At 43.8% G+C, this 16,258-nt stretch overlaps 2 protein-coding genes across 58 annotated transcripts in view; one reads left to right on the forward strand and one right to left on the reverse strand.

Annotated features, from left to right (window-relative positions):
* Positions 1-5,977: 5,977 nt before the first annotated feature.
* The window catches only part of LOC126986135 (uncharacterized), a 58,990-nt gene continuing 48,709 nt past the window's right edge, over positions 5,978-16,258 (forward strand). For all 50 annotated transcript variants that reach the window (XM_050841983.1, XM_050841998.1, XM_050842013.1 and 47 more), the window contains exon 1: positions 5,978-6,115. The gene's annotated coding sequence lies outside the window, so the exon portion shown is untranslated. The remainder of the gene's footprint in view (positions 6,116-16,258) is intronic.
* On the reverse strand, positions 7,694-11,954 carry LOC126986145 (uncharacterized). 8 transcript variants are annotated; one of them, XM_050842039.1, is made up of 2 exons: positions 11,352-11,954; positions 7,694-10,559 (listed from the first exon to the last, which is right to left on the reverse strand). In XM_050842039.1, exons 1-2 carry the CDS (start codon positions 11,906-11,908, stop codon positions 10,157-10,159), a joined length of 960 nt encoding a protein of 319 aa, XP_050697996.1. In that variant the 5' UTR covers positions 11,909-11,954; the 3' UTR covers positions 7,694-10,156. The 8 variants fall into 8 exon arrangements, 2 of the variants coding, with proteins under 2 accessions (XP_050697996.1, XP_050697995.1); XM_050842038.1 differs by having other exon boundaries at positions 7,694-10,658; XR_007739326.1 differs by lacking the exon at positions 7,694-10,559 and adding an exon at positions 10,675-10,757.

The following is a 16,258-nucleotide window of genomic DNA, read 5'->3' on the forward strand; positions in this document are numbered from 1 at the left end:
CACCATACACACACACACACACACACACACACACACACACACACACACACACACACACACACACGGTTAGGCATTCAAGCAGTTTACATTGTTACCAACCATTACCTTTTGTGTCTTAATGGGGGGGTGGGGGAACCTCTCTCTCTCTCTCTCTCTCTCTCTCTCTCTCTCTCTCTCTCTCTCTCTCTCTCTCTCTCTCTCTCTCTCTCTCTCTCTCTCTCTCAATTCTTCGTTTCCGTGTACGCCTTTAAGTGACCGCTGCTCCACCCAGTATTTATACCCATTGCTTCAATTTGTCCGTAAAACATTTGGAATATGTATCATCACCTGAAACTTTCACACCCGTCGGCAATAAACCACGACCGTTGGATGCCCATCTCACCAACGTCTCAACAACGTCGTTTCGTTGTCGGCAATGGTCGGGGATCTATTTGCGATGGTCGTAACGTACATCTGGCAGCGCGATGGAGTCTTATCAACTGCGCATGCACGTAACGTTTGCCGCAACCGAGCCCAGACCCTAAATACCAAAATATCAATATAAAAACTGCATCCACATAGCCGCCAGTCACACATAGTAATCTCCAGGCAAGTATCTCCATCTTATCAACTTTTGGAACATGTCGATAAGAAAATAGCGGAAGAAGAGAAAAAAAAAAAAAACTGGCTTATGGCAACGATATGGAAAAACCTGCTTGTGCTTTGAGGCCTAGCTGACCTTGAGTGCTTCCAGAGAGAGAGAGAGAGAGAGAGAGAGAGAGAGAGAGAGAGAGAGAGAGAGAGAGAAAATGTGATTTCCAACAAGCTCGCAATCACATGGGGATTTGATAAGGCTAAGTGATGCAACAGAGAGAGAGAGAGAGAGAGAGAGAGAGAGAGAGAGAGAGAGAGAGAGAGAGAGAGAGAGAGAACTAGACATGCAGCCAGACAGGATAACAGACAGACGGATATTCAGACAACCCCCCTCCCACTACTACTACTACTACTACTACTACTATTACAACTATTACTACCACTACTATTACTACAGAGCTGAATGGGGCGGGAGTGGTGGCAACGGTAGAGAAACGGGATATTAGAGAGGAGGAGGAGGAGGAGGAAGAGGAGGAGAGGGGTGGATTGACAGGAAACGCCACCTCCCTCTCCCCCTCCCTCCCTCCCTCCCTCTCTGGCCCCCTACTCCTCCTCTCTCCCTCCCTTTCTCTCCCGCTCTCTCCTTCCCGCGCTTTCCTCCCTCCCTGAGCAGATGGGAGATGGTGCGGATAATGCTAAACAGGCAGAACAAGCTATCTTAATAATGCAGGTAATTGGGTAGGCTAAATACCTCCAGATTTCAACTTACAATGGGGACAAGACTTATATTTGCCTCATTAGTGATAGCATGGAAGAACACAGGAAGTCAGAGGATAAAGAAGAGTAATAATGATAATAATAATGATGATAGTTATTTATACGTAGAACAGTTAGTAAAGCTTTTGTGATGAGGGCAGCATGAGTCAAGCAGGATGGCGTTACTATAAACACTTGCCTGCGCCATATAACGGGGTGGGGCCGACCATGAGGCCCCGCCAAGAAAGCCTACCCCAGTAATAGGCAGAGCAGTAAATAAAGAAAGAAAGAAATCTTATATTATAACCTGGATTGTCATGCTCGAGGAAAACAAAATACAGGCCATTTCTTTTTCTTTTTTTTTTTTTTTTTTTTTTTTTTACTGGTTGCAGTGACACAAATAGGTAATTGACGTGCCAAGTATACCAATAAAATAAAGACACATTGCCTAAATACAGTAAATATGGCAGAAACAGGGCAGACTTTAGGGCCGTATATTCTTAGACGCTTCAGACTCTCACATCGGTTATTTCTGAAGGCCAAAAAAGAGGTTAAATGCGTTCTCATGAGGGAGTTTTTCACGTTCATAGCATATAAGCCTTGCCAGACCACCGCCCTGAAGCTGACCCTGCTCATCGCGTTGTGTATGTAAGAGACAACCCTGAGTGGAGGAGGCCAAGGGGACGCCCACGGAGTTCGTTACTTGAGCAAGTCGATAGATCCTGCCAGGAGGAGGTACTCAGGATGGGAAGGGGGCCTGCATGGAGACTCGCCCGGCGTATGCCCCCATAGATTGACTGACTGAAACTACCACCAGCGCCAGGAAACCACCCATGGATAGGCCTACAACTCCTGCGAAAGCCATGCCAAATGTGTGTGCTTAAGAGACGAAAAGTTTAGTAATAATATGGCCTTATAGAGTCCGACACATGACACGAACCTCTTCACAGCGTTGCCGCATCACCCCCAATACACCACTCCTCCCTCGTGCGTCATCTACGTAGTATTGGAAATCGTGTATCAGATATATTCTGTATACACTAAGTAAGATTTGGCAGCGCGCAAAGGCCAGGGAACTCCCCGAGCGCCAGCCCATACTGACTTAATACTAGGCTGAGCCGGACTAAGCAAGTATCCCTAAATATAAACTTATTATCGATGTTGGAGCGGCCCGTCTACATCCCAACCAACCCAAGGACTCCTACTACAGGCAATTTTTAAGGAACCACTTGCAGAAAGAGGCCAGTGATCCGCCACAAATATAATTCCAATAAGGAGATATCGCCCCAATGAAGCAGAAATGGCGTAAATAAAGCAGCCGAGGCAGTATTCTTATAAATTGATGCTGGAGGGAGCCGTCTAGCACCCCAGACATACCCACGCAACATTTTATCGTTTTCTTATGATGGCAACGGGAAAACTAGACCAATTAAACAACGAATATGTAAGTTTGTTAAGGAAAAAGCTATAGAAATATACTAGAAAGCCCTAAACGAAGCAGACGAGGCAATATACCCAAAAATTGACGGAACATTTTATCGTTTTCTTATGATGGCAACGGGAAAACTATAACAATTAAACAACGAATATGTAAGTTTGTTAAGGAAAAAGCTATAGAAATATATTAGAAAGCCCTAAACGAAGCAGACGAGGCAATATACCCAAAAATTGACGGAACATTTTATCGTTTTCTTATGATGGCAAAAGGAAAACTAGAACAATTAAACAACGAATATAAGTTTGTTAAGGAAAAAGCTATAGAAGTAGGCTACACTAGGAAGCCCTAAACGAAACAGACGAGGCAATATACCCAAAAATTGACGGAACATTTTATCTTTTTCTTATGATGGCAACAGGAAAACTATAACAATTAAACAACGGATATGTAAGTTTGTTAAGGAAAAAGCTATATACTAAAAAGCCCTAAACGAAGCAGACGAGGCAATATACCCAAAAATTGACGGAACATTTTATCTTTTTCTTATGATGGCAAAAGGAAAAATAGACCAATTAAACAACGAATATGTAAGTTTGTTAAGGAAAAAGCTTTAAAAATATATTAGAAAGCCCTAAACGATGCAGACGAGGCAACATACCCAAAAATTGACGGAACATTTTATCGTTTTCTTATGATGGCAAAAGGAAAAATAGACCAATTAAACAACGGATATGTAAGCTTGTTAAGGAAAAAGCTATATACTAAAAAGCCCTAAACGAAGCAGACGAGGTAATATACCCAAAAATTGACGGAACATTTTATCGTTTTCTTATGATGGCAACGGGAAAACTAGACCAATTAAACAACGAATATGTAAGTTTGTTAAGGAAAAAGCTATAGAAATATACTAGAAAGCCCTAAACGATGCAGACGAGGCAACATACCCAAAAATTGACGGAACATTTTATCGTTTTCTTATGATGGCAAAAGGAAAAATAGACCAATTAAACAACGAATATGTAAGTTTGTTAAGGAAAAAGTTATAGATGTATACTAAAAAGCTCTAAACGAAGCAGACGAGGCAATATACCCAAAAATTGACGGAACATTTTATCTTTTTCTTATGATGGCAACGGGAAAACTGGACCACTTAAACAACGAATATGTAAGTTTGTTAAGGAAAAAGCTTTAGAAGTATACTAGAAAGCCCTAAACGAAGCAGACGAGGCAACATACCCAAAAATTGACGGAACATTTTATCGTTTTCTTATGATGGCAAAAGGAAAACTAGACCAATTAAACAACGAATATGTAAGCTTGTTAAGGAAAAAGCTATAGAAATATACTAGAAAGCCCTAAACGATGCAGACGAGGCAACATACCCAAAAATTGACGGAACATTTTATCGTTTTCTTATGATGGCAAAAGGAAAAATAGACCAATTAAACAACAAATATGTAAGTTTGTTAAGGAAAAAGTTATAGATGTATACTAAAAAGCTCTAAACGAAGCAGACGAGGCAATATACCCAAAGATTGACGGAACATTTTATCGGAACTGGACCACTTAAACAACGAATATGCAAGTTTGTTAAAGAAAAAGCTTTAGAAATATACTAGAAAAGCCTAAACGAAGCAGCTGACCCAGTATACTCAAAAATCGATGTTGGAGGAAGCTGTCTAGCACCCAATCATACCCACGGATTATTTTATCGTTTTCTTATGATGGCAAAAGGAAAAATAGATCAATTAAACAACTGATATGTATGTTTGATAAAGAAAAGTTATAGAAGTATATTAGAAAGGCCTAAATCAAACAGCTGAGCCAGTATACCCAAAAAATTGATGCTGAACTTGTACCCCAAACATATATCCCTCGGAACACAGTTTAAACAATTTCTAAGGAACGAGTGTTAAAAATAGACTAACAAAGCAACGGGTATATAATTTTAATGATGAGAAATCGCCCCAATGAAGTAAAAATCGCCTTAATGAAGCATCTGAGCCAGTGTTCCCATATTCGAGGGGGCCGTTTACCACCTCAAACATTTTTTAGGCAATTTCCAGGGAACCAACGGGAAAACTAGACAGACAGAGCGTCGGATATATAAATTCAATAAGGAAAAAGCGGTTGAACTATACTAAAACAGCCTGAATGAAGCCAGTAAGACAGTGTTCAGCACCCCAAACTCACCAACGGGACATATTTTAGTCGATTTCTAATGAACCACTGGGAAAAATAGACTGATAGAACCTCGGATATATAAATTCAATAAGGAAAAAGCGGTAGAACTATACAAAAACAGCCTGAATGAAGCCGGTAAGCCAATGTTCCCATATTCGAGAGGTCCGTCTACCACCCCAAACACACCAACAGGACATATTTTAGGCGATTTCTAATGAACCACTGGGAATAATAGACTCATAGAACCTCCGATATATAAATTCAATAAGGAAAAAGCGGTAGAACTATACTAAAACAGCCTGAATGAAGCCGGTAAGCCAGTGTTCCCATATTCGAGGGGGCGTTCAGCTCCCTAAACACACCAACGGGACATATTATATGCAATTTCCAGGGAACCAAGAAGAGAACCAGACAGACAGAGCATCGGATATATAAATTCAATAAGGAAAAAGCGGTAGAACTATACAAAAACAGCCTGAATGAAGCCGGTAAGCCAGTGTTCCCATATTCGAGGGGGCCGTTTAGCACCCCAAACATATTTTAGGCAATTTCCAGGGAACTAAGAAGAGAACCAGACATATATAGCCTCAGACATATAAATTCAATAAGGAAAAAGTGGTAGAACTATACAAATACAGCCTAAATGAAGCCGGTAAGCCAGTGTTCCCATATTCGAGAGGGCCGTTTAGCACCCCAAACATATTTTAGGCAATTTCCAGGGAACCAAGAAGAGAACCAGACAGATATAGCCTCAGACATATAAATTCAATAAGGAAAAAGCGGTAGAACTATACAAATACAGCCTAAATGAAGCCGGTAAGCCAGTGTTCCCATATTCGAGAGGGCCGTTTAGCACCCCAAACATATTTTAGGCAATTTCCAGGGAACCAAGAAGAGAACCAGACATATAAAGCCTCGGACATAGAAATTCAATAAGGAAAAAGCGGTAGAACTATACAAAAACAGTCTAAATGAAGCCGGTAAGCCAGTGTTCATAAATTTAAACCCGCCGCCGCCGCCCTCACCGCACCGCGACGCCATCTGGCAGTCCGTGTCATTGTTCATCGGGTGACCAGAGCTTGTCTCCCTAGTGCACTTAGTGACGCAATTCTCGCCTTCCCCGGACACTCCGAGCACCCAAGAGCAGCCTGTTAATAGTGTAAGGTATGGACTACGTATGGGCATCACCTGGGCCATGGGGGCGAAGGGAAATGGGTGAAAAAAAGGAAAATTATGAGGCGTGGAGGCTGGGTCTGGTTGGCTGGCGGTGGTGGTGGTGGTGGTGTACCTATGCCTAGACTCGTATTTTCATATTTTTCATTATTTTTCGTGTATTTCCCGCTCTTGGATGCATTTTCGGGGTTGTTAAGGCTAGGACTACCACTATTCTTTAACTTTGGGGTGGGGAGAGGCTTTAAACGTTGCAAATTAGGGAGAAAACAGGTTAATAAGAGGAGGAGGAGGAGCCCTGTGAAGGAAAACGTGCCTCTCTGCCTAAACTCGTATTTTCATATTTTTCATTATTTTTTCCAGTATTTCCCGCTTTTGGAGGCATTTTCGGGGTGGTTAAGGTTAGAACTACCACTAATCTTTAAGTATGGGGTGGGGAAAGGCTTTAAATGTTGTAAATAAAGGAGAAAACACGTAAATAAGAGGAGGAGGAGGAGCCCTGAGAAGGAAAACGTGCCTGCCTCTTTGCCTAGACTAGTATTTTCATTATTTTCCCTTATATTCCATGATTTCCCGCGCTTGGGGGTATTTTCGGGGTGACTAAGGCTAGAACTCTCACTAATCTCTAACTGTGGGGTGGGGAAAGGCTTTAAATGTTGCAAATAAAGGAGAAAAACGGTAAATAAAAGGAGGAGGTGGAGCCAGAAAAGGAGAACGTGACTTCCTGGAATAACACTTTTCATTATTGTCCATGATTTCCCGCGCTTGGGGGCATTTTCGGGGTGGCTAAGGTTAGAACTACCACTATTCTTCATCTATGGAGCACGAGAAGGCTCTGCAAGTCGTAAATTAAGGAGAAAATGGTAAATAATACGAGGAGGTAGAGCCTGAAAAGGAGAACGTGACTCTGCCTGAACTAACACTTTATTATTTTCCCTTATTTCCCATGATTTCCCGCGCTTGGGGGCATTGTCGGTGTAGGGAATTATAGATCAACCTTTATTCTTCAACCATGGAGTACGGGAACCCTCTATTAGTGGTAAAATAAGGAGAAAACAGGTAAAAATAAGGAGGAGGACAGGAAAGAGAACCCTGCCTCCCTTTGCAACGATAAATGACGTGATTGCATAGGAAAGTAAATAACCTGCCCACGTGCTCTTCCTGGAGGTTATTACGTCGTATTAGGCCCAGAAAACGTAACTTAACATATTTTAGGACTATATTTAGGCCTAGCACTTAACCCTGAGCCAAGATATAAGTGGACATTGGAAAAAGTGAGGAAAAATATGCCCTGCTGTTCTTGTATTCTAATTATTCCAAGTTTATTTTTGGTGTTTTATCCGTGGTTTAACTTGTATGTGTGTGTGTGTGTGTGTGTATGTGTGTGTGTGTGTGTGTGTGTGTGTGTGTGTGTGTGTGTGTGTGACCGTCTATTGCGACTTGGTAATTTTTTTTTTTTTTAACTAACCTAACCTAGCTGTATTCCTTTAGTTTGTTTTATTCTATTATTTGTGTTTTAATTTGTATGTGCTTAAGTGTGTGTGTGTGTGTGTGTGTGTGCAATAAGAGAAAAAACAATGGATGAAAAAATATATAAATACTGCCCCTGTGATGAAAACAAATCCCTAGAAAAGAAAATAATCATATATAGTTTAAGGATGCCCTATAAATTGATGAAAGATTGGAGATAGTGAATAACTCTTGCATAGGATAGTTGGACAGCATAGGAATGAATAATCTAGAGTAGGCAGCCTTGTGCTTAATTTTATGCTGAGAGGCCACAGAAGGGGTGGAGGCATCCTTGTAGCAATAATCGTACATAGTTGAAGGCCGCCCTAGAAAACGATGAAAGATTGGAGATAGTGAATAACTCTTGCATAAGGAAGTTGGACAGCATAGGAATGAGCTTGAGTAGGCAGCCTTGTGCTCAATTTTATGCTGAGGCCACAGAAGGGGTGGAGGCTTGCCCGTACCAATGTAAGAAGATAGTTGAAGGCTGCCCTAGAAATTGATGAAAGATTGGAGATAGTGAATAGCTAACTCTTGCATAAGGAAGTTGGACAGCATAGGAATGAACTTGAGTAGGCAGCCTTGTGCTCAATTTTATGCTGAGAGGCCACATCAGGGGTGGAGCAATAATCATATATAGTTGAAGGCTGCCCTAGAAATTGATGAAATATTGGAGATACTGCATAACTCTTGCATGAGGATGTTGGACATCATAGGAATGAGCTTGAGGAGACAGCCTTGTGCTCAGTTTTATGCTGAGAGGCAACAGAAAGGGTGGAGACATGCTTGTAGGAATGTGAAAAGATATTAAGTGAGTCAAGAGTGCAGTGGAATTTAAACAGGGAAGAGCAAGGTGTCAGAAGGGAGAGATGTGAGGGGGAAGTGAAAGGAAGAAGGGGAGGAAAATATAGTGAAATGAAGAGGGAAAGAAGGGGTTAAAGGAAAAAAAGAAGCAGCTTGAGTATAGTGGAAGAGAGCCAATCACAGGAGGGCAATGTTAGTGTATAAGAATAATAAGGATATTGTTTAGCAGACTTGAGCGGCCAATATCACAGACAATTGATTTCAGGGTAAAATATTATGTTTACTCTTGTGGATATGTCATTTTTTATGGAAAGCAGATATGAAAGCACTGGAGTGAATTTTGTGATATATTGATTGATATGAGGAGGAATTTACATAACTGCACACCTGACATTAAACAGATACCGTAACTTATGACACACCTGCGAGACCAACACTTGAATACTGCTTCATGGTGTGGGATCCCTACACACACAGAAACATTGATAGGTTAGAACAAATCAACACCAAGGCGGCTAGGTTCATTACAAACAATTACACTTGAACGCCTGGCATCACAACAGAGATCAAACAACAAATAAACATGGAACCGCTTCACATATTCAGACAAGCACACAGACTTACACTTATGTACAAGAACACAAACACTCACATTGACATTGACCCACTTACATACTTACGCAACGCAAACAGTCAATGTACTCGTAACACACATCCATAAATAGTACCAAACATATCACATTAACACTGACGCATACAAGCACTCATACTTTCCACGCACCATATGTGACTGGAACAGCCTCCCTCATCAGATTTTAGACTGTGGTACAATAGACTCATTTAGAAAACAAATACCTTGTCACCACAACACACCAACACTAACAATTACACTTGATTCACTTCCCTCCCCTGCACACTCCGCTCCCCCGTCCCCCCAACAGCCAACATAAATATGCGAATTATGCACCTGTACAGGTACTCTGCCCATCATCAATCCAGATCCATATTACAGTTTTGGTAGTGAGATTGGTATCCACAGTGGCAATAGGTTAACAGTTTTGCAGAGAGGTTACTGTCAGATATGTTAGTGCGGTTCTGTTAGTTTAGAATAGATCCTTAGTTTGAGGCAACTGATCTGGGGCTCAAGATGGGTGAAAGATTTTAGGTTACACTATTGCAGAGGTTACTGTCATCGAGGTTAATATGCAGTTCTGTTAGATTAGAATAGATCCAGAGTTTGAAGCAGCTAATCTGGGGGTTGAAGATGACTGAAAGGTTAATTATTCATGCTGGTGTTTGTTATTTTTCATAGCAACCATAGCACAGCGCAGGCCTCCACTGCAATTTTGTCAGCAGATTTGCACAAGCTTATTTTTTATATGTTTTCCCAGCAAAAGGAACTATTTTCATGTAAAGGAACATCACACTTTATCCACGAATTCAAAGTATATATCGGAAATGACTGCTTAAGTTTACTAAATAATCAGTAAAAATAAGTAATAATAATGACTGAATAATAATTTATTTCTTTAATCATAGCAGCCATCAGTTTGAAAATTTGTGAATTACCAAATTGAAAGAAAATGAGGGGTGTGGGATGCTGTTGATCTGCCTGTCATCCAAAAGGGGGACAGAGGGACAAGTACAAAATGTCACCGTGCCTGCCTGAGTGTGCCGGAGAATGACCCAAAAGTTTATGATGAGATGGAGCTGCCGACACCTCTAATAGACCACAGCACTCGGAAAACGGGGCAAAATGAAGGGGGAAAAAAAACTAAAACAACAACATCTGTAAAAATAGCTCGGCATTTCCTTAACTGATAAGCCGAATAGGAAATTAGGGAAGCAGTTTTCCTTACATAGCTCTCTAAGGTCAACTTGTATCACCTGTAGAAGCCCCTCGCCAAGGAACCACAACTCATTCAACACTGTACACCTCATTGCAAGTCTTTGGAATTCACCCTGCCAGCTCTCTCCCATCAACCCGTCCGCTGCGACTGGCACAGATTTTGCCTTCACTGGTACCCTGGTAACATACACTCCCAGGTCTTTCTCTGCCTCTGTGGTGGATAGTGGAGTGTTTCCCATGTGGTATTGGTGTGCTGGATATCCCTTCTCTGGTAGCCTGGTAACATACACTCCCAGGTCTTTCTCTGCCTGTGTGGTGGATAGTGGAGTGTTTCCCATGTGGTATTGGTGTGCTGGATATCCCTTCACTGGTAGCCTGGTAACATACAACCCCAGGTCTTTCTCTGCCTCTGTGGTGGATAGTGGAGTGTTTCCCATGTGGTATTGGTGTGCTGGATATCCCTTCACTGGTAGCCTGGTAACATACACTCCCAGGTCTTTCTCTGCCTGTGTGGTGGATAGTGGAGTGTTTCCCATGTGGTATTGGTGTGCTGGATATCCCTTCACTGATAGCCTGGTAACATACACTCCCAGGTCTTTCTCTGCCTCTGTGGTGGATAGTGGAGTGTTTCCCATGTGGTATTGGTGTGCTGGATATCCCTTCACTGATAGCCTGGTAACATACACCCCCAGGTCTTTCTCTGCCTCTGTGGTGGATAGTGGAGTGTTTCCCATGTGGTATTGGTGTGCTGGATATCCCTTCTCTGGTAGCCTGGTAACATACACTCCCAGGTCTTTCTCTGCCTCTGTGGTGGATAGTGGAGTGTTTCCCATGTGTTGTTGGTGTGCTGGATATCCCTTCACTGGTAGCCTGGTAACATACACTCCCAGGTCTTTCTCTGCCTCTGTGGTGGATAGTGGAGTGTTCCCCATGTGGTATTGGTGTGCTGGATATCCCTTCACTGGTAGCCTGGTAACATACACTCCCAGGTCTTTCTGTGCCTCTGTGGTGGATAGTGGAGTGTTTCCCATGTGGTATTGGTGTGCTGGATATCCCTTCACTGGTAACCTGGTAACATACACTCCCAGGTCTTTCTCTGCCTCTGTGGTGGATAGTGGAGTGTTTCCCATGTGGTATTGGTGTGCTGGATATCCCTTCACTGGTAGCCTGGTAACATACACTCCCAGGTCTTTCTGTGCCTCTGTGGTGGATAGTGGAGTGTTTCCCATGTGGTATTGGTGTGCTGGATATCCCTTCACTGGTAGCCTGGTAACATACACTCCCAGGTCTTTCTCTGCCTCTGTGGTGGATAGTGGAGTGTTTCCCATGTGGTATTGGTGTGCTGGATATCCCTTCACTGGTAGCCTGGTAACATACACTCCCAGGTCTTTCTCTGCCTCTGTGGTGGATAGTGGAGTGTTTCCCATGTGGTATTGGTGTTCTGGATATCCCTTCACTGGTAACCTGGTAACATACACTCCCAGGTCTTTATCTGCCTTTGTGGTGGATAGTGGAGTGTTTCCCATGTGGTATTGGTGTGCTGGATATCCCTTCACTGGTAGCCTGGTAACATACACTCCCAGGTCTTTCTCTGCCTCTGTGGTGGATAGTGGAGTGTTTCCCATGTGGTATTGGTGTGCTGGATATCCCTTCACTGATAGCCTAGTACATACACTCCCAGGTCTTTCTCTGCCTCTGTGGTGGATAGTGGAGTGTTTCCCATGTGGTATTGGTGTGCTGGATATCCCTTCACTGAAAGCCTAGTACATACACTCCCAGGTCTTTCTCTGCCTCTGTGGTGGATAGTGGGGTGTTTCCCATGTGGTATTGGTGTGATGGATATCCCTTCACTGGTAGCCTGGTAACATACACTCCCAGGTCTTTCTCTGCCTCTGTGGTGGATAGTGGAGTGTTTCCCATGTGGTATTGGTGTGATGGATATCCCTTCTCTGGTAGCCTGGTAACATACACCCCCAGGTCTTTCTCTGCCTCTGTGGTGGATAGTGGAGTGTTTCCCATGTGGTATTGGTGTGCTGGATATCCCTTCACTGGTAGCCTGGTAACATACACCCCCAGGTCTTTCTCTGCCTCTGTGGTGGATAGTGGAGTGTTTCCCATGTGGTATTGGTGTGATGGATGTCCCCTCCCAAGGTGCATGGCTTAAAATTTTTCCTCTTTGAATTGTAGCAGCCACTCTTTGATCCACTCCTTTTGCTTGGTGATGTCTTCTGGTAGGAAATTCGCAGCCAAGGGGTTAAGAAATATAATGTGTCAGAGCTCAAAACGCGGGAAAGCAGATAGAATAACAAGAAATAACTGATCAGGAGAGGAGGAGGAGGAGGAGAATCAGGGAGATAGAAGGGAAAAGGAGAAAGATATGTTGTCGACTTAAAATTAGAGAAAAGAAAAGGAATTAGGAGAACGTTATGATATTCTAATTGCCAGGGTATTTATGTGAGGCCCTAGGGACATGTAATAATAATAATAATAATAATAATAATGATAATGATGGTAATAGTTGTTTGGAATGTTAGATGGTATGATTATTGCTATGATATTTTTTTGTTTGTTTTATTAGTGTTTTTCCTGTTTCCTCTCTCTCTCTCTCTCTCTCTCTCTCTCTCTCTCTCTCTCTCTCTCTCTCTCTCTCTCTCTCTCTCTCTCTCTCTCTCTCTCTCTCTCTCTCTCTCTCTCTCTCTCTCCCCCCCCTTAGTGTGACCTACTTTCTCTTTTGAAGCAACCCCCTTCCCCTCATTCTCTCTCTCTCTCTCTCTCTCTCTCTCTCTCTCTCTCTCTCTCTCTCTCTCTCTCTCTCTCTCTCTCTCTCTCTCTCTCTCTCTCTCTCTCTCTCTTTCCTTTTTTCCTCCAGCTGTTTTTTCCCCCCCCTCCTTCTCTTCCCTCCTCCTCCTCTCCTCCTCCCTCCTCTCCTCCTTTCTCTTCCCCTCTACTGAAGGTCACCTCCCCTTAACCCCTCCCCATTGTTGACCTTTCCTCCAGCTTCTCCTCTTCCTCCTCCTCCTCCTCCTCCTCCTCCTCCAATTTGTCAGTTTATAGCTTCTCCTTTCCTCATTCTTCCTCCCTTTCTCTTTTTTTCCCCTCGTTTTCCTCTCAATACTTCTGTCTTTCCTTTTTATCTGCTTTTGCTAAACCTTTTTCATTTTTTTCCCTTGCCGTCCTTCATATTTTCCCTTCACTTAACCTCATAACCGTGTCCCACATTTCCCTTCCCTTCTCCTCCCCTCACAATCTTTTACTTACCCCTCAATTCCCTTCACTCTGTCGGCCGTAGTATTAATCTCCCCCTTCCCTTTCCTTCCCTTCCCTTCCCTTTCCTTCCCTTTCCTTTCCTTCCTTTCCCTTCCCTTCCTTTTCCTTCCCTTCTCCTCCCCTCACAATCCTTTACTTACTACTCAATTCCCTTCACTCTGTCGGCCGTAGTATTAATCTCCCCCTTCCCTTTCCTTCCTTTCCCTTCCCTTCCCTTCCCTTCCCTTCCCTTCCCTTTCCTTCCTTTCCCTTCCCTTCTCTTCCCTTCACAATCCTTTACTTACCCCTCAATTCCCTTCACTCTGTCGGCCGTAGTGTTAATCTCCCCCTTCCCTTCCCTTCCTTTCCCTCCCCTTTCCTTCCCCTTCCCTTTCCTTCCCTTTCCTTCCCTTCCCTTTCCTTCCCTTCCCTTTCCTTCCCTTTCCTTCCCTTCCCTTTCCTTCCCTTCCCTTTCCTTCCCTTCCCTTCCCTTTCCTCCCTTTCCCTTCCCTTCTCTTCCCCTCACAATCCTTTACTTACCCCTCAATTCCCTTCACTCTGTTGGCCGTAGTATTAATCTCCCCCTTCCCTTTCCTTCCCTTCCCTTCCCTTCCCTTTCCTTCCCTTCCCTTCCCTTTCCTTCCTTTCCCTTCCCTTCTCCTCCCCTCACAATCCTTTACTTACCCCTCAATTCCCTTCACTCTGTCGGCCGTAGTATTAATCTCCCCCTTCCCTTCCCTTCCCTTCCCTTTCCTTCCCTTCCCATCCCATCCCTTCCTTTTCCTTTCTTTCCCTTCCCTTCTCCCCTCACAATCCTTTACTTACTACTCAATTCCCTTCACTCTGTCGGCCGTAGTATTAATCTCCCCCTTCCCTTTCCTTCCTTTCCTTCCTTTCCCTTCCCTTCCCTTTCCTTCCCTTTCCTTTCCTTCCTTTCCCTTCCCTTCCCTTTCCTTCCTTTCCCTTCCCTTCTCCTCCCCTCACAATCCTTTACTTACCCCTCAATTCCCTTCACTCTGTCGGCCGTAGTATTAATCTCCCCCTTCCCTTCCCTTCCCTTCCCTTTCCCTTGGCTGTGAACCGCAGTATTAAGCGTCCCCGCGTGGTTGGGGTTGTTTAAATTATTAATCTCCCCCTTCCCTTCCTTTCCCTTCCCTTTCCCTTGGCTGTGAACCGCAGTATTAAGCGTCCCCGCGTGGTTGGGGTTGTTTAAATTATTAATCTCCCTCTTCCCTTCCCTTCCCTTTCCCTTGGCTGTGAACCGCAGTATTAAGCGTCCCCGCGTGGTTGGGGTTGTTTAAATTATTAATCTCCCTCTTCCTTCCTTCCCCTTCCTTTCCTTGGCTGTGAACCGCAGTATTAAGCGTCCCGCGTGGTTGGGGTTGTTTAAATTATTAATCTCCTCTTCCTTTCCTTCCCTTCCTTTCCCTTGGCTGTGAACCGCAGTATTCAGCGTCCTGTAGTGGTTGGGGTTGTTTAAATTATTAATCTCCCTCTTCCCTTCCCTTCCCTTCCCTTTCCCTTGGCTGTGAACCGCAGTATTAAGCGTCCCCGCGTGGTTGGGGTTGTTTAAATTATTAATCTCCCTCTTCCCTTCCCTTCCCTTTCCCTTGGCTGTGAACCGCAGTATTAAGCGTCCCCGCGTGGTTGGGGTTGTTTAAATTATTAATCTCCCTCTTCCCTTCCCTTCCCTTCCCTTTCCCTTGGCTGTGAACCGCAGTATTAAGCGTCCCCGCGTGGTTGGGGTTGTTTAAATTATTAATCTCCCTCTTCCCTTCCCTTCCCTTCCCTTTCCCTTGGCTGTGAACCGCTTTATTAAGCGTCCCGCGTGGTTGGGGTTGTTTAAATTATTAATCTCCCCTTCCTTCCCTTCCCTTCCCTTGGCTTGGCTGTGAACCGCAGTAAGCGTCCCCGCGTGGTTGGGGTTGTTTAAATTATTAATCTCCTCTTCCTTCCCTTCCTTCCCTTCTCTTCCTCTGTGAACCGCAGTATTAAGCGTCCTCACGTGGTTGGGGTTGTTTAAATTATTAATCTCCTCTTCCTTCCTTTCCTTCCCTTTCCCTTGGCTGTGAACCGCAGTATTAAGCGTCCCCGCGTGGTTGGGGTTGTTTAAATTATTAATCTCCCTCTTCCCTTCCCTTCCCTTCCCTTTCCCTTGGCTGTGAACCGCAGTATTAAGCGTCCCCTCGTGGTTGGGGTTGTTTAAATTATTAATCTCCCTCTTCCCTTCCCTTCCCTTCCCTTTCCCTTGGCTGTGAACCGCAGTATTAAGCGTCCCCGCGTGGTTGGGATTGTTTAAATTATTAATCTCCCTCTTCCCTTCCCTTCCCTTCCCTTTCCCTTGGCTGTGAACCGCAGTATTATGCGTCCCCGCTCCGCGGGGTGAGAACAACGTTGCCAGATTGTCGTACTCAGCCTCGTATGTTTGCCGATTTCCAACCCCAAAACTGCCTCCTCGACCCCAATATTTGCCTTCATATATAGTTATCGTTAAAGCGGTTAATTATTGGTGTGTTTTGGCAATAGCTATGACTCAGAAACCGGTAAATACGAGGCTCTGAGTACGATAATCTGGCAACGGTGGGTAAGAAGCAGGCCATCTTCAGCTTCCCCTTCGTATATTTCATAGATAAATAGTGTTCTACTTGTCATCATAGAAGGAAATATATTGAAAAGTATCAGAATATTTTTATGACTGATATTATATCACAGACTTTGCTGAAGTTAAT

Source organism: Eriocheir sinensis, chromosome 61 (genome assembly GCF_024679095.1).
Source record: "Eriocheir sinensis breed Jianghai 21 chromosome 61, ASM2467909v1, whole genome shotgun sequence".
NCBI lineage: Eukaryota > Metazoa > Arthropoda > Malacostraca > Decapoda > Varunidae > Eriocheir > Eriocheir sinensis.